The following is a 26,541-nucleotide window of genomic DNA, read 5'->3' as shown; positions in this document are numbered from 1 at the left end:
TGAAATTTTTGTATTGGCTATAATTGTATTGGTTAATAACATTCAAATCTAAATTTAAGTATTCTTTCTATATTAAACTTTAGTGAAATTTGAGGAAAATCAAATAAGTGAGTTGATTTCGGACCCAACGATTGCATCTTTTTAAAACCACAAGAAAGTTATCATAGGTGACAGTGCATTTACCAAAGTCGAAACACAGTCATCTATATTTGTGAGACAAGATTTAGTAAGTAGAATGTTATAATGTATTGCATAAACATCACGTGTGTTTATGATGGATTACAAGAATATTTAGTACCATCAATAAGCTGCATAATCAAATTACGTATTTCTCTGAATCTCTCAATCCACGTCCTTCAGAGTTATTCGGGGAAAGATGTTTTGTCTTAATTTTTAGACATTACGCGTTCTTGACCTTTTTTAACCAGACTTCCATTCTTCAATGCTAATTCGGTAGCGTCAACGCTAATTTATTAACAGAGATTTTGATATAGGAACACTAAGTAAAATTTCATAATTCTATAAAAACCACATTGTACAATTATCACACATTAATTTGAACTCCAAATTAATTTGTCTCTTAATAGTTCTTAATTATAATTCAACCTAAGCTTCCTAAAACTACTTAAACTGCCCTTTACCTCATCTAAGAAAAAGAATAAAGCAAATTGCTAATCACTTGGCCTGTACATTAAAATTTCGATTTTTCAACGTACCTACGTATGAGCCAAGGAACTCGATATAACTCGTCATGTGTGTTCCTCAAACGACCAAACTTACATATAGTGCTCGCTACAGCAAGATCCATCAACTCTACTTGAATCACTTTCAACCAGACAGCGGACGTCTCCTCAATAAATGATCCTGTTAACAACTCGAACCGCCAACAGGTGTCCAGGAAGGCTCATCCATCGGTTATCCAGCAGGGCCCCGAAATATTAATTGTTCGCATAATTAGTCGTGCAGTGATCTTTCCATTTGTCAGCGGGTTCGCGTACGTCCCCTAAAAAGTATCGGCCGATTTATGGCCCGCCCGGGGCCGATCCCCTCGGGTACGTGTATCTGGACGAATTTTGCGGTCGTGTGCTCGCGCGTACGTGTGGGACCCGCGGCACGGCCTATATATTATACAAAGTTTCCCCCGTGCCAGGGGCCCCTCTGTTCCACCAAATCGTGCCGGATACCCGAACGGGGAAGAAGACGAGTCAATATCTCTTCCCACGTGAAGCCGCGGGCAGGTAAAAATGTCTCAACTTGGGTGCCCTGGCTCGTCCTGACTGCTCCTTTTGCTCCTTTCTTCCCAGGACCTCCTTCTCTCCCTATCTATCTATCTTCCGCCTGAGGGCGGCTCCCTTCACGGGCCAGACAAGAGAAAGGGAAGAACCGGCGAAGGAGAAGAAGAAGAGTAGCATGCCAGAACGAGATGGATGGACCCCGAGTTCTCTACCCTCCGTCCACCCGTTCTTTCTGCGCCGAATAAAAGTGGCGAACGCGGCCGTCGCTGTTCCTACGTGATCGTACCTCGATCAATGATTGGGCCTGACGTGTGCGACGATCGCTGAGCTTTGCCTCCTATTCACCGTTTCGTCCTGGCCTGGACGATTGCGTTGGGTCCGAGGAACGAGATGGAATGGCAAGCGGCGCGGTGGATGCTGTGCCAGTGGCCACTGAGGAATTCCATGGATCGTGGAATCTGAGAATTTTGGGAGATGATTGGTGGTGGAGAGTTTGGAGGAAGAGCTAAGATGAGAGGGTTGGGGTGGCTTCGAGTTTAGGCGTATTATTTGCAGTGGATTAGATTTAATCCTCAGGTACTGTATCAGTAGCTATTATACTAGGTATGATAGTTGGTATTCGTTGATTGTGACTGATTAGTGTGTTGGTACAGTGTACAAACAATACTATTATGGTTAGCAATGACTCTTGCTCTTTCGATCTACTGTACAGATGCTGCTTCTAGATCTGCTTAAGGAACAACCGAGAGCATCCTCGTTCTTGGAAGTCCAGTTATGCAGGCCAGTTCTAATGTATTGCGACCTGATCCCGAGATGGGATGTCTTGTTAAGCTGTCGTTAGATTATCGATTGGGATTTGGGATCTTTGAGTAGATACAAATTGGAAAGTGTCTTCTGTTTGCGAGTCTGTGTTCTTTGGTTTCTTGTTTAGTCAATAACTTATCTAGGAGAATTCTATTGCTGCAACTATCTACTATTTTTATTTTTCCACTAATATATCTACCACCGTTGCAAAAAACTTAAAAATTGAAGAGTCTCACCCTTCAACTAATCCACTAGAAAAATTGATTTACAATCCTGTACAAAAAACTCAAATCGTGAATTCCATTTACCCCTCTCTACGAGCTATTCACGAATATGTTTCGTATCAAGCATTAAACGTTAAACTAGTAAAAACGGTGCGTCTCCACTACATCAGTTAAGAGTTAATCGCCAAGAGAATATTGTAAACGAGACAATGGGGGAAGCTCGTCGTCAAAAGTGGTGGTCACCGTCGACCCCCACGGCAGCGAACGCGTTAAAGGAACCACGCAGCAATTCCCACGGTGGATGGTGGTCGAATCATCCAAAAGGAGCATCTGGTCGGTGTTTTACCTCGAACCAATAATCCCGTCGGCTCAGAGTGACGGTCTAAAGTCGTCGAAGAGAGAACAGGGAATCGACAGTGATCTTGGTCGATCGGGCCGCGAAACGGCGGATCTCCCGTCGGCTCACGGACATTTCCAGGAAAATATCGCAAGAAGAACGGAGCGGCGCGTTCTACGAGAGAGAAAAGAGAGAGGTTCCCTCCCCGATGGGTCCTCATGCCTCCGTCTCTCTTCCCTGTTGCGGGCTCTCGCGTGCAGGGTACCCGTCGCGGGAGGAGAGCTTGTAGGCGTAGGGGAGAGGGGGAGGGCCCCGAGGACGTAGAGAGAAATAGAAGGAAGGCCGAAAGGTGGGGTAAAAAACAAAAGTCCAGTCGGTCGTGGAGCGGTCCAGGATGGTCCCAAGCTATTCGGGACCACCCCGAGAGCGGAGGGGTCCAGCTCGGCTCGCGGCAATCAGGTGCCGTTGGAATGCGACCGTTCGAGAGAAAAACAAAACAAATTTTTATGCCCTCGTCCCTCCCGTACACCACCTTTTCGGCTTTCGTTCGCTTTACTCCTCATCCTAGTCCCCCACCTACCGCGGCCCGGGGCCCTCCTCGGGAGAAACATTAGGCATTACTTAAGGGCCCACGGGTCCACCGTGGAGGAAGGGTACACCTACTGCTGCTTCCCTTTTGCGCTCTCACGAGGCAGGCGCTCGCTTTGGCGGCAGAAAAAAGGACGATTTCACGCTGCGAATTGTCCACGGCTCGTTCTCGGGGCCTCTCATTTACGAGGGTAACGATTCCCTTATCGATCTCGTGCCGGAACGAGGATGCACGGTTATCGGTGTCGGCCATGGCTGCCTGTCCATCGACGACCTGCGCGCTCTGCGCTGACCTCCCTGACGGTGGATCAGTCAGAGGATTAAGATACAATTGGGAACGAGCCTCATTGTCTCGAACAGGAAATTGATTTGCGGCGTGAACGACTGCGTTAACCCTATTCTGGCAGGGGATCAGCTTTTGAGAGGTTCCTCGAATCGCTGGGCGAGTCAGGGTGATTCAGAAAGTGAAAGTAGCTATGTGTGAATGTATGGTTTGGCTGTGTACCTGGTCAAAAATTTACTGTGCTGTTCTTGAATTCATTATCAGCTCGTCGTCATGGTTACTAGTTTTTTAAATTACTTTTTCATTCGTAAATTTAGCTCAATTTTCTATTAGGTACTCTCTACTCTGCAGAGCTGGTGAGGTTACACTCGGCACATATTTTGATGTTGTAGTAATTTTGTGTATACAATGAGACACGCCGATTCACTTAATAGTTTGGCCAATAATACGCCACATCTGAAGGTATGTGTGAAATCAGGCGATTCTATCTCATGTAATCATAAGGATCAACATCTTTTCGAGATACAATCTTACCAGCTCTGTACTGTACATTGAACTAGCACTGAATCGAATTCTCGAAGAACAAAAAGAAAACCAGTGTTTCCTCAGATTATACATTCTTCCAAAAACCTATTAATGCTCCACTATCTCAGAAACAAACGTATGTTAATCGTCGATAATTCCACTGTCTTACAATTCGAAAGGGGCGTCGCTATCACAGAACACAGCGCATTCCCACAAACATCACGTCGAGCAATTCATTCGTTCCTTCTCTACAATTAGCGCTTAAAGTCCCATCGGCCCCGCATTAAAGTCTCCCGTTATCGCCTAAGAGCATCGGACACGATAAAAAAAGCTTCCCTTTTAAAATCCGTCCGAGTCGGTAACAGCGTCAGCTTCATGAAAGTGGTAGAGGCATTGCCTCGAGTCCCCCTCGGAGCACTCGAGAGAGGGGGGGAACCGTTTACCAAAGTTCTACCTTGTACTTGCCGAGCAACGATAACGAGTAGGAACGATTTACTCCGGCCAAGGAGGCTAATTGCCCTTCGACAATCCCCCTCGTAAATCTGTACGATTGCGTTTTCGTTCCGTTCCATTCGCCCTTGCCGCTTAATGAGACGGTTTCTCTCGATCTGCAGATCATCATGTTCCCGGAGTCAGGCATGAGCGAGGTAAGAGGCTCTGGTTCGACGTCTCCGAGGTACCACCTGGGGAACACATTATCGGCGCGGAGCTTAGGCTCTATCGCAGCATGGACGTGAAGAATCGAAGAAATCGTGGGTCGTACATGATCACGGCGTACCGCGTACTGAGGACAGAAGATGGGTGAGTTCTGATGCATGATTTTATTCGTTGCCTAAATTCGGGGTTAATCCTTAAGTCATAGAATGTGAACTCTTTTTGCAGTTTTCTGAGGTATCTAAATAGGGGAAAGTTCGCTAAAATAGGGTGATCGGATAAAAGGGGATTATAATGTTAGGCTGATTTAGATGACTATTTCGTCTAACTAGACGATTTTATTTTTTTGTCTAATGAGGTACTGTTTTGCAAGATACGATAACTGGTTTATGTTACACTGTTTATCTGTTATTATGTGTTCAGCTGGAAACGTTACCTAAATTAATGTATATACATAGGTATTTGGTACAGGACAAGTCGTCAAGTTCGAAGTCTCCCATTTTGACCAATTTTCCCCTATGAAACTTCATACGTGCTATTCAATAATCTATTTTGCGTTTGAAGCTTCTATCTTACTCTATAACAAAGAAGATTCACTGCCTCATCACCGACAGCCATTACCCATTACCCCGTCTCCCCCAAATCCATTCCAAAGGACAATTCTCCCCAACAGAACCGATTTCTTCTACACCGATAACCTTGAAGCTCCTCACTCTGAGACGGTGAAACGCATCGAAACATAGCGAATCACGTATTTTTTCTCCCCAGCAAGTTCGCAATGATACCCTCCGCCTAATGTCATTGTCGTGTCGGCAATTAGGAGGTCCCGGTTCCCGGAAAAGTCCTTCAGGTATTGGGTCTACCTGCAGCCAGCTCCGAGCCGCTATTCGAGGGTGGAGCAAGGGTGGCTGATAGTTTCGAGGTGACCTTTAGCTGCTGCGCAGCGGTGGATGAGACGGATGAAAGAGGAGGGGGTGACGAGGGGGCGGAGGGGGTGAGAACATGGTGGAAAAACGGTACTCCTCTGCTCCTATCTTTCTCTCGTTCTCCTCGAGGGGCTGGTCCCGGGTGGGTGGCTAGACCAATTTCGTGTTCCTTCAGGCAGAGTCCGTGGTTTTTGACATCGTCATCGTGCCCCTAATTAGGCCGTCCTTAAGTCGCCGAAAAAATCTCAGGTATTTGTTCTACCTGTGAGAGAGCTTCGGGGGCCGGGCCACCATTTCTTCTTCGATTCTGCCTTTCTCATTCATGCGTCCAGGGACGTCGAGTGGCGCACGAATAACGACCGGACTCCTTTTCTACATAGAGGCACCGACGGTTACGCCATATTCCGATCGATTTTTATCTCCCCGTCCGGGCCGTTAATATGATACAAATTGGTCAGATCCGTGGGCATCGCATTCCTGGCTCGCGTTATTGGCATCAGGCCTCGCTACTAGAATGGAGGACCGTTTCCAGGTGTCATAGTCCAGAAAAGGAAGAATTTTCATTGAAAGAGAGCATATCCTTCCAGAAGCTTCTATGACTGAGGAGAATCTTAGCTAATTCTTTGTATCTAATTGTTTTACTGGTGGTTCTACCCATTTTTCTTTGGGGATTACTCGATTTTCTTGGAATCGAAAGCTGATTTACTGTAGACCCTGGGAGAAGTATGTTTATCAAAAACTACTATTTATAAATACTTCTACTATAGGTAGCAGTCATCGTGAAAATTTCGTATTTTCCATGGAACTATTCTTTCCCTCTATTTAATCTTCATCCTCGAAGACATCAACTGAAATTTCCAGCCTACTTAAACTGACCTCAGGAATAAGTTTCTTACATTCTGCAAGCTTTTAACAGATTCAAAAGGTCATGAGCTGGTGACGAGCCAAAGCTGTAGTGTACTAGCAGTTTGATCGGCAGACACGGTGGCCGTTTCGAGTCCACGTGTCTGGCCGTTCCTCGACAGAGGAGGACGGTGTGGCGGATGGCGACACCGTGTCTAGAGCCATCCCTGTCTGTGAGGCTACCTCCGTAGACTTTGGTACTGGCGACCTGACCGATATACAGGCCCCGACAGGAAACGCTATTCCGTAAATTGAGGTAAATTAGCCGTGGAGACGGGCTCCGAGCAAGGAGTTAAGAGCCACGAGTTACTTGGTGTGCCTACGCAGTTACACGCACGCAGCCACTCCACCTCCTCTTCCTTCCCCTCCCCCTCTTTTTCCTCCTCCTTCTTCTCCTTTTCTTCTTCGGCTCCTTCCGTCAAACTTGATGCGTGACGCATCCTCCTCCACCTCTTTATCCTCCTCCACCTTCTCTGGTCCAGCCGAGACAAGCTGGCGACTCTGGTTTCTTACGTGTGCGCGCAGGTTTCCATAAGAGTCCTCCCTCCCCCCTCCCTCTTCTATCCCTCCGACCCTCTAGCAAGTGGTAGGGGCACAGCGAGCGCGTCAGCTGTCTTGGTTCCACGATAAGGAGATTCTTCTCTCCGACGAAAGTCAGACGGTGACATTTAATGTAACGAGCCCACGGGCCTCGTGCTTTCAGGCCCAATTAGGGATTCATGAATTTTTCCCCCTCGTCCGCGTTTATTAGGCGGCCGTTCCTCGCGTGCGCGTTTCACGCGCGCGCAGCGATACTTTGTTCGCCGAAGGAGGACGGTGTCCCACATGGGAGGATGGTTGCTCATTCACGCAATCCTTGTTCCTTCGACTATCGGGGATTTCATCGTTCGATGTGTGATAGGCTTTTAACCCTTAATTACTGACACCGAATTTTTGTATATTATGGTGAAGGTATTTGAGGGTGTCGATACTGTTTTCCTCGTACTATCGAATTCAAATTTTTAAGTATTCGAGTTTTTAAATTTTTCAATATTTCAAATATTCAACTGTTGAAATTTTCAAAGTTTTGAATACTCAAATGTTTAGTTTACATATATTTCTTTCAATTTTTTCAGTTGCAATTTTTGGCAATTTGTACATGAAGTCTGTTACGATAGATAGTCTTATTTTTGTTCGTCAAGTGTTAGGTAAACACAGGTGTCCATTTAAGAAACTGTTAACGCTGAATCAATATTCATCACCCGGTAATAATATTCAATTTGCGAAGCAAATAATGTTCTGTTTATTACGATATAACAGCTGCGCTTTGAAATTCAAATATATGCTTCATAGAAGATAGATTTTGATTGACAGCCATGATTTCAATTGCTTTGTGAATTCTTGTTGCGACTTTAATCGTAAAAACAGTATTCAATAATTATGTCGATTATAATTTACATTTTCATATTCTTCTTTTACGATTACAATATATTTTGAAGTTTAAACAAGATATTTTACATATGTATACATTTATTTATGCTATTGGTAGTAAATTTGTTGTGCTCACTGTACAATATATGCTTCATTTTCGCATATACATATATAACAATAAATTATCTACAATAAGTCTCTTTTTACCTGAAGTAGTAAAATAACTAAACCATTTCAGGCATCGAAACAAAATCTAAATATGTACCTGTCGATTAGTTTAAATTTATTTGAAAGCTCAAAAAGATCAATCATTTGCAATTCATAACAGCTTGCAAAACAAACTGCATAATTGACTTCATTAGAAAATTTTCCCACACTTGTATATTCCACATGAAACAAAAACCTACCCCCTCTCTCGCATGCAAGAAATCGAAACTACATAATTTTCACGCTGAAAGAAATTGGAAAAACAACATTTGCAAATCTGAGTTATTACGAAACTGTGTATTTGGACTGTTGCACAAATATTGAAAGATTGTACAACTTCAATGATCAACGAACGTCAGCGAAAAGAAAAAAGGGAGAAAAAACTCGAAGTGAAAAAATACGCCCGCTGGCGACTAGTGCGCACGATTTCCACTCAAGAATGTTGTCGAACCGCCTCTTCTATTTACATTTTTAACGTTTCCAATTATTCAATTTACGGGAACGGTAATCAGTCCCAGGAAGGAAGATAAATGCGTCGTTCACGGGATGTCTTCGTACGCTGGGATCAGAGGTGATCATACATCTCCTCAATGAACAATGATTAGTGTGTTTCACCGATATCTTATTGATGCCAGTCACGTGCTGACGGATTTCGCACGAATCGTCGAGTCACGATGCTACGATCTAAGGAATCGCGGCAAACAGTCGCAATCCAGCATTATCTGTCTCCCTCGTTCTCCTGCTTTGTACATCTCGGTTGGTTTCGTTACATAAGATTCAGTGGTTTCCCATCGATCAATTTTATCGATGAGTAGCGCGGTTCGAACTGTGGAACGATTTCTGCTAGAAAACCTTCACGCAACTCTGACTTCTTTTCCCGCTCTCTATAGGTTGACTTCTCAGTACGTCTGTCTTTGAATTTCATGGTAATTAGTGTGTTGACAGTCGTGGGAGTCACTGGTCATTTATTATGGTTTGTGAAGATATTAAGAAGTATCAAGAAATAGTGGATCTAAGTGTCTATGAATCTAAGAATCCCTGACGAAATAAGGGATGCAATCCAAAGCTTAAAAGAAATGAAACTTATCCATTTCCCTTTGAAACTTAGATAGGACATAACATATTTCCAGAAAGTTCATGACTAATAAATTGCAATAGACTATTTTTGGCAAGTTTCTTTCAGTAACTAAATTAGTAATAAAAATTCAAGAAGTAGTTAAAACCACTTGACAATCAATCTATCAAAAATAAGAGTCTACTGAACTTGTCTAGAATTCTTTGGCAGTCCACTGTTTCTTTAATTGCAGTACACGATATTGGCACATTGTAGAAGAATGTTTGTAGTCTTGAGGATTTGTCAGCATGGTAGGATTGCCACTGAGGAATGTGTTTGTTTTGATCAGCGTAATAACTTCCACATAATGCACGCCTCCTGTCCGCTGGCCACGTAACTGCGTGTTAACGTAATGAGTAACGTGAGTTTTTCCTTGATGTATGCAAGGAAAATTGCGGAGACATTACTGACACCGCGCATGCCGTTGGAAGTAGCTTTTAACGACTAATGCGCTGCGATGCTGCTGACATATTGCTCACAGTAAGCGGACGATGAGCCTGAAGCAACATTCAACGTCAATATGCAAAGTTGATAAGTTTCACGCAAAGTTAATATACTTCATGTAAAATTGATTTCATAAGCGTAAAAAACGCTTTTAGGACTAAGGAATATGTATATCCTATACGCTTAAAAAACTAAGTCCTAGAAGTGAGTAAGTATATCAGTTCAGGGTGGTGAATTGTATATGTACATGTACCTAGAACCAATCAGTTAATTACTTTTGTAATTTACATAGCTGATTTTTGCATAGATATGTGCATTAGAGCAGTCGCTAGATTGAAAGAGTTCAATCTTGGATGTGTAAGTTGTTTAATTGACACTGTGAGTCATTCGTAATCAGTTTTGTAAAAAATGAATTCTCGTATAATATAATGGAAATATAATAGAGTATTTAGTAAGAGTGGAATCATAAAAAATGATGATTTTTTATGTTGCAGAACAAGGGAATTGCAGTACGTGGACGCAGTCAATACGACGACTGGCAAAGAGGGCTGGCTGACATTAAATGTTAGCGAAGCACTCGAGCATTGGGTGAACAACCCTGATGGGAACAAGGGATTATACCTTTCAGTGCATCCTGCAGATCGTTCTGGTGAGTGACAAATCAAATCTACTAAATTTGTTAATTTACTATTTTACTTGTGGACCCTAATTAACTTGACATAAAGAAAACCTTCGTCCAGACAGTGAAAAGGACTTAGCCAATTCTAAACACGCAGAAATATGAAATTTCAGATTTCTGTAAAAATATTATATTTTTAAATAACCTCTTCGTCGATCGATCGCGAGAAGTTGAAAGAAGAGTCTTCTCTCGCGAGCAAAACGATATACGCAACTGACCTTTTTTCCACCTGACTGGCAGGCTTCGAAAGATCCCGTGGAAGGCAACCGTAAAGGTTCGCACGTGCATTAGTTAGAGCTGCGTGAACGGGGCACGCGGTTCGTATTGAGCAATAGATCGTGGCTAATAAACGCTTCGGGGTCAAAAGTTCGACGCGGTGAATTCCGGGCGTTTCTTGTACACCTGGCTCGGAGAGAAGTCAGCCTCCGCAGGCGCATGGTATATGCTTTCTCGAGCGTACACCTGTTCCACGCTCTCTTACTCTCATGCTGAAAAGCGTTCCCCGCTCGCGTACCGTGCCTCGGCCGATCGGCTAGCGATGGCTCCGTATCAGGCCTCGATCCCTTTCCTCCTCACTGCGTTGCGTTTCAATATTTCAATCGGCGAGTTGACGAGCTGTACGAGTCCAAAATTAGCCATTTCCAAGTGATCTCAAAGCTACACCTGCCCCTCAGAGCCAAAGTGTATCAAGCATTTGCACTTTCTAGTAACTCTTTCTAGTAACTCTCTGTTATTTAAGACGATTTAAAAATGTCGAATGTGACTCAACATATGAAGAAAATTAGTGTCGAGTGACACTGGGCATAGGAGTGCAAGTGGACTTAATGCATGCTCTGGGGTCCAGGTATGTAAAATGCAGAGAACTATATATTAAAGCCAAGTATCCCTAAATATGGTTTTTGGACTTGTACTGTTCCCCAACTCACCGATTCCTTCGTAGTATCCAAATTCGTTTCCAAATTAAGCGATCAGCACTACAATTATCAAAGCTTGAGAGCTTCGACTCAAGCTACCACCACCGATGGCTACTTGCATCCTTTTTAAAAAAAAAAGACTCCACATCCCCTCGACCCTCAGCGAAGTAGCCAAGAGCCATAACCCAGAAGAATCCATGGCTGAATTGATTCGTTCAGTGGAAGAAGCCCTGGACCCCGAGAGGCAGTAAATACCGAAGGGGGTCGTTTACAAATTGAGGACAGAGATTTTGCTCGTGCCTGGCAGTTTTCGTGCGTCACTCGAGGTTCTTCCTACCAGGCACGAATACATCATCGACGAAGAGGCCAGGCTGTGGCGTCGTCTTGTCTTCCTATACTGGCGAGATGTGCGTGCGTGGGATTCAGCCCGAACAGAGAGAGACGAAGGGAGACAGCGGCACGATTAGCGATAGCAAAGAGAGAGAGAGAGAGAGAGAGAGAGAGATATGAACGAGCGGAGGCCCCAGATGGTGAGATAAGGACGCCCCTGAATCCGATTCTGCCACCGAATCTCAGATGAGAATCGTCGCGAGGCGTACGGGTAAAGATTACCTCGATTCGATCCGTCAGATAAGATACACCTGTTTAACCGGGGCCCCGGACCGATGAGCCTTAGATCATTGATGATTTTTCGTTTCCTTCTGCGGACGTGCCTAGCGGGCCCTTACTGCCCGCCTGAGAACGTGGCAGCCTTGGCCGATTAAATCTCATCGGGATAACGTACGAAAAACAGCCGAGGATCGGAGATTAATATTCTTGGTGAACACGTGTTTTCAGCTTGTAGCCAAGTGCCACGAACGCGTCAAGGTGTATCGATGATCTTTTCTGCTGGCTGCTCTGGAGCTTCGAGCAAATGAGGCAGAGAATAGTAGGAGACGATCAGGGGCAGATTTTTGGGTGTATTATTGTAATTAGTGTAGGATTGTCGAAGAGTTGGATAATGGTGGAATACTTTGCAGCGGAAATTGTTTGGTTTCTACGGAAAAATTCGAACCGCGTCAACTATTCATTACGATGTCAAATCAGATTATCGTTCCTAAGTGCAATCGATCAATTCCAGTGATCGCATTAATTCCGGTTCAGCGTTCTTGGAGTCTGTATAATTGAATGATTCCGAGTGTTGAACGAAATCATTAATATTTAATCTGACGGCTGAACGAAGACTGCATTCATCTTGGGTAATTTGCGGAATCAGTATAATGTACTAATTTACTGACACTATATTGCGGGAAGATATCAGATTGTCGTTAAATAAAAGTCGTGATTTCGTGGTAGATCAAAGACCATGTACCAAAAACTTCACATTCGAATCCGCTTTTCATAGTTGAACTCTTGAAACCATCTTTAGGAATGCATCGATCGCGTGAGAGAATCAACGCGCGAGTTTCAAATATTTCAATCTTAAGTCAACATCTTTTCTCAAGTAGCACTCGTAAACCACGAATCATCCTGTCTCGTCATTTGAATTCTGTCTCTTGAAAGGGGTTACGAGAAGAGAGAATAGAACTCAGTGAGAGTGGCATATTAATTAAACTTTAAATTAAATTGAATCTTATATAGACTAGCTATTTGATTGGGAAACGATGACCAGACTCCTCAGACTTGCTAGATGAGTAATTCTACTGTCGATGCCTAAGTCTGAGATTACAGTACATACGTTTATGGATGAACTGATGTTCTGACGAATACATCAATACTTCTTCTTGCATATAATAAATAATTCAGACATATTCGTCAGAAAACGCATCCACTGTAGCCACAGCCTAAGTTATTTTGGCCGAAGCTCTTGCAAAACCCTTATCCAGGGGAAACCTAACAACCATAAACCGAATATCAACAAAAGTCTAGTGATCCAACATCCGATCGAAGAATGTGACAACCGCAAGGTTCTCCGCGATCATGAAAGAACGGCGCGTGTCCAGCTTGTAATCCTCGTATCCTGGCGCGGTAACAGCCGAGAGGCTACCACAACGACAGAGCGTAGATAAACAAGACACATTTCAGCTGGCAGAACGAGAGTCATTGGTAGTCTGTGTACGCGATAGCTTCAAATGCTTGGCGGTGTGCGTGCGTATAGTTTGTTGTTTGCCGCGCCTAGATCATTTTGTTGCTTGCCTCTCTCACCTCGTACTCCGCCACCTCCTTGTCTCTCTCACCGGTTTCTCTCTCCCGTCGATCCTCCTCTCACCCTCTCACCCTCTCTCTTTCTCGCTGCCTCCCTGGCGTCTACTCCTCTCCTTCGCGAGCACAACCGGTTTACCTTTGATCATTCAATATAAAACACAAGATCAGAGGCGCACACGACGCAGCGCGCGCGTGCACGTACACAGGTGTCCCTCTTGCATACATCGAAACGCCACGATTCCGTTCCTCGGTAATTCCTCCCTTTATCCCTCTCCCTTTCTCCCGTCCTGTGTCTTATCCAGTCCTCTCCCTCTCGCGATACGCATTCGCACGCACACATTCGGCCATCCTTTTATCCCCTGCCCTCTCCGCCGCCTCCCCCAGGCAGCTTCGCCGCGCAGCTTCGCCACGAGGAGGAACCCTCCATCGGTTTGTTTGCACTGGTTCGCCGTCACGCGGTCGCGGCCTCCTCACCGTTCCTCCCTTGCCAGAGGAAGTTTCCTCCGGTTGCAGAAAACCAGATGCTTTCGAAAGTACCAGCCGGCTATCTCTCTGCCTCTAAAGACCGGCTACACACCTCCGCGTGATACGCCCACGCACGCCTAACTGCGTGGCCGCGGTCTCGCCCTCTCTCGCTCTCTACCGCTGACACGGCTCTCCTGCTCTCGAGGCTTGCGACACCAAAGCTATCACCGCGAACGAGAACGAGCCTTTGTCAGATGGCTCGGGATTTATCGTGGAGTCTGGTGCTCCTCCTTGGACATGAGATACACTGGTGTCTAGATGTGCTTGGAATTTTGACGCTCCCTGGTGGAATCTAGTTCAAACGTTTCTGGGTTTATAGGTACAGCAAGCAAACTTGAGCTCTTGGCGGATAAGCTTTACGCTGTGTCCAGGCCTCGAGCTTGCTTGGTATACCGATACTCTCATTTTAATGAAAGTCTCTCTAAATGGACTCTCACGAGTGAGTGTTATTTATGTCTAGATTCTAATTGCAAGCATCTGGGGATAGGAGATTTTAGACTTCTGGTAGCCTTGGGCTAGCCTTGGTCCAAGTGATCGGCTTGGTTACTTTCGGAGTACCCATGTTTGTGTATATTCCTCGTTGTTAGCTTTTCGAAAATATCCCCCTTCTGTAAATATCACTGTCGGTCCTCCCTGAGACTATAGCTAAGGAACACTGTACTCGAAAAGATCGTGGACTTATGAAGCAACCTGATTAAAGCACCCCAAGTCAGCCCCATCTATCCCACTAATCCTCGCAATCCTCGCTGCACCTGGAGATCAAGCCGTATTCAGAAGTGGCCGAAATATATTCTACCGTTGCAACATAATCCAATCGCCCTAATAAAATTGTTCTCGAGTGTATCTTTACGAGCCTGTGCCAGAGCTTCGCCGATCGTTCAGGCAAAATCCCATGGAAAACAATATTTGCTCGCGGTAAAGCTCGCTTATCGGCAGTTAAGGAGCTGCATTCGTTGCCACGGTCGAGTATCGGCTGTTGCTGAGTAAATAAATGTTTCGCGTTTAAGGATCTCCGTGTTTCCCTGTGGAACGGGTAACTGGAGGCAGCGGTCTGGCGAAGGTATTCAAGAATCCGTGCTCGGTTTCTCTCTTCTTCCGGTGATCTTTTCTCCCCGTCGAGATAGCAGACTTTATGCGCCGTTTGAGAGAAATGTTCACGATCGTCGTTTTATTGGACAATCAAGATATTGAGAGAAGGAGAACGAGAGAGAGAGAGAGAGAGAGAGAGAGAGAGAGAGAGAGAGAGAGAGAGAGAGAGAGAAGGAGATAGGTTGGGCGAGAACCTCTGGAAAAGTCGAGGATAGTAGCAATGCCGAGTGTTTCAGTCGTACTTGTTGCAATGCTAATTCAGCGGTAATGGAGTCGCTATCGGGATGCTAATAGGGCAGTAACAAAGGTACTTGACTTGTCCGTGGAATACGTACGTCTAACGTATGCTGATTCTACGTGTATGTTCTTACAATGTCTCTGATACTGGGATAGTGCAATATGCATTTAGATATTGTCTGATTGCGGTGAAAGTCAGTGTTTGGTTCTTTCGGTGTTTGATGTTTGAGGAAAGTCTTAGGGAGTTTTCTTATCTTCGTGGGTATAGCTTCTTTCGAGTTCTTATATTGATATTAGGGATTCAAGAACACTTGAGTTCTGGTTTCTACTGGAGTTTGCTTAGACTTGTTCTGTGGATTTCTGATGGGTAGTACAGTAGTATAGCAGTTTACTGTGCTTCTGTGGTGGAACAAAAATTATCAAAGCTTGGATGGATTTTGTTGAACGAAGTTTATGTGGACTTTTATGGGTGATTGTAGTGTGTGTTCAGATTGAGGAAGCTTTCTGGAGCATGTTAATCGTCCTTGAAATCTGACGATTTTTAACGGTCAGAATGAATTGCGGGTCGAACAATGTTACCGGTTCCACGTCCTTGACTGTCGGAATTATTGCGAAAGCGATGGATCTATGATTGCCCCTTCGTAAGAAATCATTTTATCCTTGAGTCTCTGGGACGAAAGGGATAGGTACGCTAAAATATCATTTTTATCACTCTTCAGAATACTCGCCACTTTAATGACTTTCACTTCTACAGTTCTTACATTGAAAGAAATCTCTTTTCATAAAAACCCAAGCTAATGGAAAACTTCAAGCTCCATTTAACTTAAATAATTTTGGAATATACAGAAAACTCCAGTAAGTAGTCCCAATCCCAATGTACCTTCACAGTGAAAAATTGAAAATAGCTCAACCCTTGTGCAATTGAACTCAAAACTTAACAAACTCGATAGAAATTAATTCGATTATACTTGCTAGTATGTAATAATTACTAAAACAGTGCACAAGGAGTAATTAAATCCATACCAAATGATTCTCTAGCATAAATCTCCGATTCAAAAACAATTTTTCGCGGTTCGTTTAAAAATACTTGGAAAAGGCAGAAATGCCATCCAAAAACGAGAAGTTCCACGCGGAGAAACCACAAGTCGCGATTAAATAGTCGCGTGAATCCGTGCTCGGGAGGTGCATACATACGTGTCGACCAGGCTCGTCGCGAGTCGATTCCGTAACGGCGCGCGAACTGCAGCAGCAGCAGCAGCAGGTGTCCACTGCAATCACGGCAAATGCGCATTCCAGCGAGCCAATTTACTAGCTTTCTCGAACTGGCGCGCACGGCCGTGCCGATCGTAAGAAGGATCGTTTGCATACACAGCAACGCGCACCACGGGGCCGTGGATCGACCAGTCACGGGTTACGCGCAATCAGACCGTTTGAATTGTTCTCACGTCTCCGCGCGCTCTTTCGTTCGAATTTCGATGATATTGCGCGAAAACCGCGCGCTGCATGCGAATCGATCGCACAATCAGTTGAAGATCCTCTTCCGTCGCGCGTCGATTTTCCTTTTTCTTTCCACTTTGCTTCCCTCGCGCCTCGCTTCTACGCCTCGGTTTTCCCGCCTTCTTGTTGGAATAGCTCCTCGTGCGCTGCTCGAGCACCTCGCGATGGTGCTTCTCACACCCTTCTTGTTTCAAAGGGGATTCGAGGGAAAAATGACGTGAGGTCTTTCGAAAAATCCAATCTTGATTTTTAAAACGTTCTCGAGAGAGATGACGAGTGAATTTGTTCTATGACAGTTTGAAATATTTCTTTTCTTCTGTGGTCTCTGCTTTTGAGACACTCAGAGGAGGAATTAATAAGAATTCTCCAATGAAAGTTGGAGAATGTGTTCGATTATTTCTTCCAAATCTACTGTCCCAAGTCAGTAGTCATCGGGATAATATCGCCGCCGTAAGTATCGATAGTATCGATACTATTACCGAGTAGCAGAGAGCCAACTTGCGACATAATATGCTAATGTATGTAAACCAGCTCTATTTTTGTTCGCGCCTATAAACTGTTATGGAATATAATTATTACCGCATGAATATTAACGCAGTCGCGACAATTATGATAAACAAGTGTCACAACTTCTTCAAGTTCTGATTACATTACGAAATCCCCGATCTGCCTTAGCGTTTGAACAGCCCGAACGCTGACAATTTTTGTCCCTGTTGTACCGTCGCTCGCTATGCACGCCGCGTAAAGATAATTAAGAATAATCGGGCGGCGATCGCTATGCCGCAACGATGGAAGGATCAATTAATTAAACCGCGCAACGGTACAGCGGTGACTTAATTGCAGGGCCAATGTGTTGGGAAACCATGAACTGTCGCCTATATCGACGAAGTGAACGGCTCTCGATACGTATCGGCCTGGCGCTGACACAGCCGCTGAGATTCTTAAATAGTTAATATTCCTGAAGGTTGGCTATTAATAATTCCAATTCACCGCCTGCCAGGCCAATCGAGCCAACATGCGCACAAATGTGATATCGCCTGCCTGCATTCCGCTTATGGAATCAAATGGGTAATTACCTGGCGGCCGATTAAAATGTCGACAGTGTTTCTAGTTTACGCGTACCTTCGTGTCTCTCTGATCGACCCAGGCTTGTAGCGTAACTGCGGGCTGATACTTGAGTCGAATGATACTTTTCTGAATGAAGACACAGTATTGTTGCAGTTGTCGTGAATTAAGTATTTCACTATAGTCTTTATTCTCTTGAGACTTTGAACTCATTTTCTAAATAGAGAATTTATTATGACTTCTAATTTAGTCTTCCCATGTAGGTGAGATATTTTTAAAAATACCAAGTTGCTTCGAATTATTTCAAATCTCCCGCCTTCTCTGTTGTCTTTGCATTTTAATGATTGAATAGATGTCAATCGTGAAAAACAGTTTAGATAAATGAGTAAAATAAAACTTGAGAAATAGAGAATAGAAGCATGTAACTCTTAAGGTAGATGGTATTATAGAGCGTTAATTAAAATCTCATCGAACAGTCATCTATTTATCTACTGCTCGGAACAGTGATTAATGTTTCCCATTACGGTTACTTTCAGTGCACGAGATGAGACCAGAGGACATCGGGATCGTCGGATTCAGAGGTGATCCTGATAAGCAACCCTTCTTGGTGGGCTACTTCAAGAGCTCCGGCATCAGGGAGAAGAAGGTACGACAGAAACGGGATGCCAGGAGAAGAAAAAAGAGCGAGTCCTCGAGTTTGGATTATCGGAATAATCCGTACACCGGTAAGTCCGGAAGGTAACGTCCGATGAATCGCTAAACCAATATTATATCCTACTATTTTCAACACTTTGCAATGCCTTTCACAAACCATCTAAAGATAGCGTCAGTACGAAATCGGTATCGACTCAAAAGAGACACGTAGACTTATTTCACAGGGAAACTAATTCAAATATAATCAAATTGGTGAGTTGAAGAACAGTCACACACCAAAGTTCACATTTTGAGATACTTGATCCCAATATATAGTCCTGTATACACATCTTACATATCTGGACACCAGAGTCAGAGTGTTTTCTGTGTGACTTAATACATTTTGGCTCTCCATTTGAGACTATTTGAAAATAGATCATTCTAAACCTGTACTGTTCTTTAACTCAGCGATTCAATCCTATGGACATAGACATACTTGCATATCTTTGCACATGGGATATGAAATATTTATATACTTATTATACGTCATATATGATCACTGAGTAAAATCTCTGTAGACTCTTTACCAAGCTAAAAAGAAGAGTAAATGCAATAGAAGCTGCACCAACGCATCTAACTTAACCATCGCAGGTTAAGACAGAGTGTCAAGTTTCACAATAACGCAACAGAAAAATCTCCGCTCCTTTCAGATCCCGGCGTGCAGTACAACTCGAGGACCTGCAAGATCCAAACGCTGTACGTGAGCTTCAGGGACCTGAAGTGGCAGGTGAGTTGCGACAAGATGCGCAATAGCGTGCGCTCCTCGTGCAATCGCGCTTCACACGGCCCTCCGTACTTTCATGAACGCCTCTAACCGCTTGAATATTCATATTCCAGGACTGGATCATAGCACCGGACGGCTACGACGCATATTATTGCAGCGGCGAGTGCAATTTCCCTTTGAACGCTCACATGAACGCGACCAATCACGCGATCGTCCAAACGTTGGTGCACCTGGTGAGCCCAGGCAAGGTGCCGAAGCCTTGCTGCGCGCCCACCAAGCTCTCACCGATCTCCGTGCTGTATTTCCTCGACGAGAGCAACGTTATACTCAAGAAGTACAAAAACATGGTCGTCAAGAGCTGCGGTTGCCACTGATCGGTCCTGGGGGATCGGTGAGCGTGCCGAGATCGGCGCCGTGACGCGAACCGGCGCACCAGTACCACTGGATTTTCAACTCGAGCTCGACTAATGATCCTCGGTTCGGAAATCGATTCGATCGCCGAGGGATCGAGTAACCTTTAACGACGACCGACCGGGGCTACTGTCTAACGTTTCAAACTACTTGATATTTATCACCCGATATCGCTGGAACACAGATTCGTACTCGCGTGCGTCGCTGCCACCTGTCTATTATTAGACGACGGAATTATTTATTGATGCTCGTCGATTCGCGCCTTCGAGCGATTCTCGGTTACCTTTTGACGAGGGAAGGATGCAAAGTGTTTCGTCTTTGTCGCTTGGCTTTGGAGGATGATAGTGTATCAGGTTTTATTGGTGGCGGAGAGTGTCGGGATGTAGACATTCGATCATTTTACAGATATAAGTAAATACAGTGTTGCATATAAGCAATAGGAATATTCAATGTGGAGCATTAGTTTCTATACTGTGGTTCACGAGTGCTGATCACTTCAGAGTCCTCTTTAGAATAGGAATTGATGATAAATCGATTTCTTCTTGTTCTCCAAGGAAACAGTATGGTAATACAGTGAGATATTACTTGAAAATTCTGAGATTCTACAATTTTTTAACTTCAATATAGTTTATAAAATTTACTCTTGTACTGCCAATAGCGATGACTATATCTGAATTTAGATTATGTATTATGTGTTAATATTCGTAAATAACTAGTTACCCTAAGTATATATTTATATCTTAAGGATTATTGAATGTCTACTCCTGATATTATACATATGACAGTATCCTATCATCCTACAAAAATCAGTGAAAGCAGCAGAAGGACGTTTTGAACCCTTCTCTTGTCACATCGACACTTTGCTCGGTGATCTCGTGAGCGTTCGACTTTTATTTTAAAGCTTTATTCTGCTGTTATTTTCTTTATCCTTCAAAAGATCTAAATTAAAGATTTTTCTAGTGCACATGCAACTGAATTCTGTGCACATTAAAATCACTTTATATTATCCTGCAATTTTTTATAAAAGAATATTAGGATATTCATCAGTGTAATAGTTATAACAACCAATTTGTATCACTGTCAGTATCACGTCAATCGGTTCTCGATCAAAGTGTCGTTAATCGAATCGTATCGGTTCAATTCAATCTACCTTAATTCCAATGTCTCTGTTGAAACGAGAAGCAGATCGATGGCGAACATAAGCGACGCAGAAAGAGACATCGGTCGTCTGGTGCCAAATTTCGACTAGTAGATAGCGTAATTCTCGAAACAAGTGCTTCCGTACTAACGATCGTAATACATTTCGTGCTGGTGAAATGGGATTTCTTGATCACGACGAATCGACGCGCGATTTGTCCGGTTTTAGTGGATACGTTGTAATATATTATACGTAACAGTCGGAGTCATTTATCAATACTCCGTAATCATTTCTTTCTCTCTTCTTTCTCTATCTTTCCTTTGTTTCTTTTTTTTTAAATCAATTGGAATATCTCATCTAAACGTTCGGTTGATTAATACATATCATTCAGTGAGATTAATTTAAATGGTCACAACCGGTTGGAGACGTTAATTAAGTAATACTGATTTTTCGTCAAATTTATTCCAGACGTGTTACATATATCTTCGAAAATTTATGGTTTTAATATGAAAATACACGGAAGATAAAAAGAACAAAGAAAATAGGAAAAATCTATAATGGTTTACATTTTGGTATTTTTCATACTTCAAAAAAGTCCTATTTCAATATATTCTAAAATAGTAATTTATTTAAAAGAATATTTCAAATATCAATTTCAAAAAAACGAAAATATTTCTGTGATTCACAAATACCTAATTCGTATCTATATAACAGTATTTTAGATTTTCAACTGGTTGTACCATCTCAGTAATTTAAATTTCCGATGGTATAGCCTGCAAAGGACAAAAGCTCTTTCTCACTTCCTTCTCGTCTCATTATTATTCCGGGATGAACACTCGTGTCTGTGTGTTTTCCCTTCGTCAAAGGTATCTATGTAAGTTGGTATAGAAAGAGGAATATATCTCCCTGTAATTAGTCTTATTTATGTTTGTAAGTAAAGTGCGTCTCCTTGAGTGAATAAGAACATTGTATGTAATACTCGTAGCAGATTCGTACGTGTACAGGCTGTTTCATAAGATAAGGTTCAGCAAACAAACAGATCGATTATTGCCAACTAATAATTGCTGTGTATTGAGAATCGACTAAATGGTCGTTTAGAACTTATTAGTGAAAACTGATTATTTTATGAAACATTTTACAGGGTAGTGACTGTTGCCACGTTGATAAGAGATATCTAAAAAATTTGTTAGGTGGATGTTACACGGTACAGAAGAAATTGTTAGGTAATTGAGAGGTGAAGATGCTTTCGAGATATAAAATTCTTTCATACTATCTCTCTATAGAATTTTTAGAAAATACTTCAGCGTTCCCATTTTTACCAATGTATCACATTTATAGATGTTATATTACACTGCCATGTCTTCAATATTCAGTGAACGAGCTCGGTTCTTAATCATCTCATGTACTACGAAATTTTTGAAATTTTGTGTAGAGTATTTTTGAAGATACTTACGAGATACATATAAAATTATTTTTTTAAAATTCCAAAATGTCTGCATAAAAAACAGTTTATATTTAAACACATTAATTCTTATTATTTACATAATCTCTTATTATAAACAGAGATGGAGAAATCTTGAAGAACACCTGTTACCAAATCTACATATCACAGATATGTGCTACATATCTCCAAATATTTAAAGAAACGAGACGAATAAAGTTCAGCTCGAATGTGCAAATCAATTTATCTATTCAAACATTGTGTTTCAATTGCTCTAAAAATTTCAAATTCTTCAAACATTTATATTTCGAAAGCAGATGCACCGAGAAAGAAATCCTGATCGCAAGTATTTATCAAGCAAATTTTTTCTCCGATGTATCAAGGTGACGATAGTTCTGGACCATTCTATCCATACACACACGTGTGCAAATCTGCTTTCTATGTACACATGTGGTGAGGTGTAAATGTGTTTACATATGCGTACGTAGAAAGTAGAAAGTTCGTTAGCATAATTTTGCAGCGTCGACATTGCCATATGAAAGGAGATAGGATCGTCGAATTAGCGTTGATAACGTTGGATCACAACGAAGTGCGTGCCTTAAAAAATTTCTAACAAACTTTACGTGCAATAGAAAACGAGAACTTATATTTGATTAATTAATACGTAGTCGTACAGTTTATCTCTCTCTCTCTTTGTTTGTCTCTTCTCTCTCTCACACTGTCTATTTCTCTCTCTGTCTTTCTATCTGTCTGTCTTTTTGTATAGATTTATATATTTTCTACGAAGTCGCAAGGGAGTACGAGAAATCATAGTCACTTAATCGACACGTGAGATTAAAAGTTTTTAAATTATTTCGACGCGAGATACAGGCATGTTGCTGCTTGATGGGCCGCGACGACGTTTGTTTTTCTTTTTTTTTTTTTTTTTTTTTTTTTTTTTTTTTTTTTTTTTTTTTTTTTTTTTTTTTTTTCAAAGACGAGTTGTTTAAATGAGCGTTAACCGTATGAATGGGAAATGGAGCATATAGATTATTTTAGCTGATGGGTGCGTGAATGTTGTATGCAGTCAAATAAATCGACGATTATTATATGTCTGTGGTATCATTAACACAACTTTTGTAATGACAATGTAAATATATCGTTGTAAATACGTTCTATAATACATACTATATAGACCTGTAACGTGTGAGGATTCACTTATGCAAATTTCCTATTTTATTGACTCTCAATTTTTGGTAATTGCATAAAATATTTACTAATTAAAATAGAAATATTTGCGATTAAATGATTAAAAGTGCAATTCAATTTCTTTAAAAATTTCTAGAAGCAAATTCACTGTTCAAAAAATGAAGATCAGCAAACAAGTAAAATGTAATACGTATTTTCTGAACTTGCAAAAATAAAAACTGAATGGAACAGTGCAGTGTATTATTAAAATATATGCATGCAATATAATATCGTTATTGTTACAATAAATAAAAATTTGGTTTGAATACTGAATTCAAATATAGGCGCGGGAATTTGAATTCAAACACCTTCTGCATATAGTTACAATAGTCGCCGAAAGATGGCGCCACTTGTTTGCAACAGAATAAGTCTATGCGAATCTTATTGTTAGAGTAAAATCGCAATTTATATACACGATGAATAAATAAGATCATTAAAATTGATTCATTACAGGAATCCTTCCATACAAAACATAAACTATGCCATACGAATTAAATATTGCATGCAGATACATTCCTCATACACTCCATTCCATTTATATTTACGTACTCGGTTCTAGCAAATTTCTATAAATAGAAGCAAGCAATCATACCTGCATTACGTCAACGATTCGTCTTCCCACTTGCATTTCAAAATCCACGAAACAAAGCTGCTCACTTTTTGAAATCCCGTGAAACTCTTCCGAACACCATTTACCAATAGAACGCTTCACATTCGACGATCCCAGTACACACGTGATCCCCTAAACCAGAAACCAACCAATAAGATTCGACCTCACTTGCTTCCATCGATTTAAACTCAATTCTACTTTACATAATACATAGCTATCAAAGCTTCTTACCTCTCGCCAAACTAGATTCCAAAAACGACCTTTCCCAGGAATCAGAAACCTAGTTAACGAGCTTCAACAATGAAAACTGAAATACTGCCGCGACCGTTACTCGCAAATCGACTCGACCCGGGGGCAAAGATGGCCGCCCTCGAACGCCATTTCGATACATCGCTCGCGACGATAATCTCGCTTCGAATCGATGATCGTTTTCACGATGGACGGCGAACGTGCCGTGGACTCGATGTTCGTGCGAAATGACGATTTTTCGTGCTGACAATGTTCCTCACCTGAGAATCCACGCGCACAGATACGTCGAACCGCGATCCCCGTGGGCCCGTCGCGACGATTAAGTAATAACGATCTCGCGAAGCCGACGTATCGTTGGGTGCTAGTGCTCAAGTCTGTGCTGTGTACGACCGTAGTCTTCTCGTGTGCCCTCGTGCCGCTGTCACCTGGAATTCGTACACCAGAATCGTAGGATAACAAGAAGAGGAACAGATTCTGCGAACAAACCATCGTACTCATCCCAAAGCAATAACCCGCGAGAGATAGTGGACCCATTCATCTCGTTACGAGGGTCGCGCGAGGTACGCCCCTTTTACAGGTGCCAATAACATTTTCGCGAGGCCCGTCGAAGGAGTCGACCACCGAACGCCAGGGACCTCTCGAGCGCCGAGAATCAGAACGCTGCCCTTGGATCGTCGAAGGGACACGCTCCTGCTAGGAGTTCGCCCCATATTCGGTTTTCCCACCGTTTCGCGCAAAATCGATAGGGAAGCTCGCACATTGCCCGCGGAGCGTGGAACGCTCGCGCGAGCCGCCGACAAAAATAGCGAAGTCCTCGGTGGACACGTCCTTAGCTCTCTCGTCCTTTGCAGTGTTCCGCCTCGATCAACCGGCACGCTTGTTTAACAACGCTGCGCACGGCGCTCGTGGGAACGCTCCTCGGGGGTTCCAAACATCGCTGTGTTCCGCGGTCCCACGAAGTGTTGCACGAACCGTTTCGAATTTCCCCCCGAATTGCCGCCTTTTCCTGTGGGCCTCGATCGAAGATTCACGCGTGTGCGTCGGGTGAATCTGAAGGATCGTGTTGCAACGTGAACGAGTTGCGTGGCTGAGGGATCGTTCGGGTGCGTATTCTAACCTTACTTCGGGAGATGCATCTGTGGCTGTAGAACAGAACGACACAAGTCACATTCGCGGGGGATCGAGTTCATAACCTAACTTAGGTTCGAACTGCCGCATAGAATTCGTGTTTTTGACAGGAGATTGAAATTAAAAAACTTTCTCTCAAAGAATCTTATTAATAGAATGCAGGTGGATAATGAGGCTTAGGATTCGTAGCTTGTGCGTTGATAGAGATACGTGGCTCATGGTGTTCTGTTTCATAACTGCAGGTATACGGTGGTGATTCTAACCTTCGCGTTTCTCAGTCGACGGGACAGGGGTTCGCGAGCGTGCTCGATGACACCTTGACAGGGAAGCCACGCGCGCCCCCCGGAAGGAACGTGAGGATTTCGTTCGAGTGGATTTTGTCACGCCGGCTATGACGAGAACAAGGACCCGTTTGTACGGAACGTCGCTGCCATCGTCGCGGATGCTGTGATCTCGTTGAATGTGGAGTGCGATCTCGCGCCTCTTCGTCAAGGGCAAGACAGAGGAACCCGCCCCGAGGACGGAGGATAGGACGTGCGACGGCCTGCACGATACGGTCGTCCATGTTCTCGACGCAATGGATCGTAACGCGGGTGACGATCGACGTAAAGGTCCTGCCGGCGAGCAACAGCATGCTGGGGCCGAGTCTGAACACTTCTCCGACGCCTACGACTCCCGTCAGGTATGTTGTGTTTCACTTTCTTGAGTACATGGTGTGAAATGTGTTTAAATGTACGTGATAGTCTTCCTGCAGGTATGGTCAGGACAGAAGCATAGCGTGGTTGTGAGGGCAGGGTTTTTGGGGGCTGGTCAGGTGTTGGAATTTGTTTGTGTTCTGCTGTAGCATTGTTTTGCGTGTTAATTTAGGACCATGCTATGTTTCTGTGATGACTGTATCGAAGATGGAAGTCGATTTGATGGAGATCAGAAGTATTTAGTAGGATTAGTATTTATGTTATTGCTTTTATGTATTCTTTACGGTCTTATGTTGATTAATGGAATAGTAGTCGAAGGTTAATGAATGTATATAAAAGCTGAGATTTATGATTGGGTATAGATAGTATTAGTAAATTATA

At 43.1% G+C, this 26,541-nt stretch overlaps 3 protein-coding genes across 17 annotated transcripts in view; 2 read left to right on the top strand and 1 right to left on the bottom strand.

The window, feature by feature from the left end:
• Positions 1–19,677, top strand: part of Gbb (glass bottom boat) — a 30,985-nt gene extending 11,308 nt beyond the window's left edge. Inside the window, exons 2-6 of the mRNA XM_076389228.1 lie at positions 4,611–4,797; positions 10,149–10,303; positions 18,381–18,569; positions 19,188–19,264; positions 19,375–19,677. Coding sequence (XP_076245343.1) covers positions 4,611–4,797; positions 10,149–10,303; positions 18,381–18,569; positions 19,188–19,264; positions 19,375–19,635 — 869 coding nt within the window. The 3' untranslated portion in view covers positions 19,636–19,677. The remainder of the gene's footprint in view (positions 1–4,610; positions 4,798–10,148; positions 10,304–18,380; positions 18,570–19,187; positions 19,265–19,374) is intronic.
• Positions 1–24,439, bottom strand: part of LOC143185907 (protein phosphatase 1L) — a 66,037-nt gene extending 41,598 nt beyond the window's left edge. Inside the window, exons 1-2 of the mRNA XM_076389226.1 lie at positions 24,320–24,439; positions 24,071–24,220 (exon numbers count right to left, since the gene is read on the bottom strand). Of these exons, the coding sequence (XP_076245341.1) occupies positions 24,071–24,106 (36 nt within the window). The 5' untranslated portion in view covers positions 24,107–24,220; positions 24,320–24,439. The remainder of the gene's footprint in view (positions 1–24,070; positions 24,221–24,319) is intronic.
• An 814-nt stretch (positions 24,440–25,253) lies between these two features.
• Patronin (calmodulin-regulated spectrin-associated protein patronin) overlaps positions 25,254–26,541 on the top strand; it is a 71,781-nt gene continuing 70,493 nt past the window's right edge. For 10 of the 15 annotated variants that reach the window (XM_076389213.1, XM_076389217.1, XM_076389222.1 and 7 more), the window contains exons 1-2: positions 25,255–25,440; positions 25,708–26,147. In XM_076389213.1, coding sequence (XP_076245328.1) covers positions 25,926–26,147 — 222 coding nt within the window. In that variant the 5' untranslated portion in view covers positions 25,255–25,440; positions 25,708–25,925. Of the gene's footprint in view, positions 25,441–25,707; positions 26,148–26,541 lie in introns of all 15 variants that reach the window. The other 5 variants (XM_076389218.1, XM_076389215.1, XM_076389211.1 and 2 more) reach the window with 2 other exon arrangements.

This window comes from Calliopsis andreniformis, chromosome 12 (assembly GCF_051401765.1).
Source record: "Calliopsis andreniformis isolate RMS-2024a chromosome 12, iyCalAndr_principal, whole genome shotgun sequence".
Classification (NCBI taxonomy): domain Eukaryota; kingdom Metazoa; phylum Arthropoda; class Insecta; order Hymenoptera; family Andrenidae; genus Calliopsis; species Calliopsis andreniformis.
The sequence above is the reverse complement of the archived record's forward strand: the minus strand, read 5'-3'. Positions and strand labels throughout refer to the sequence as shown.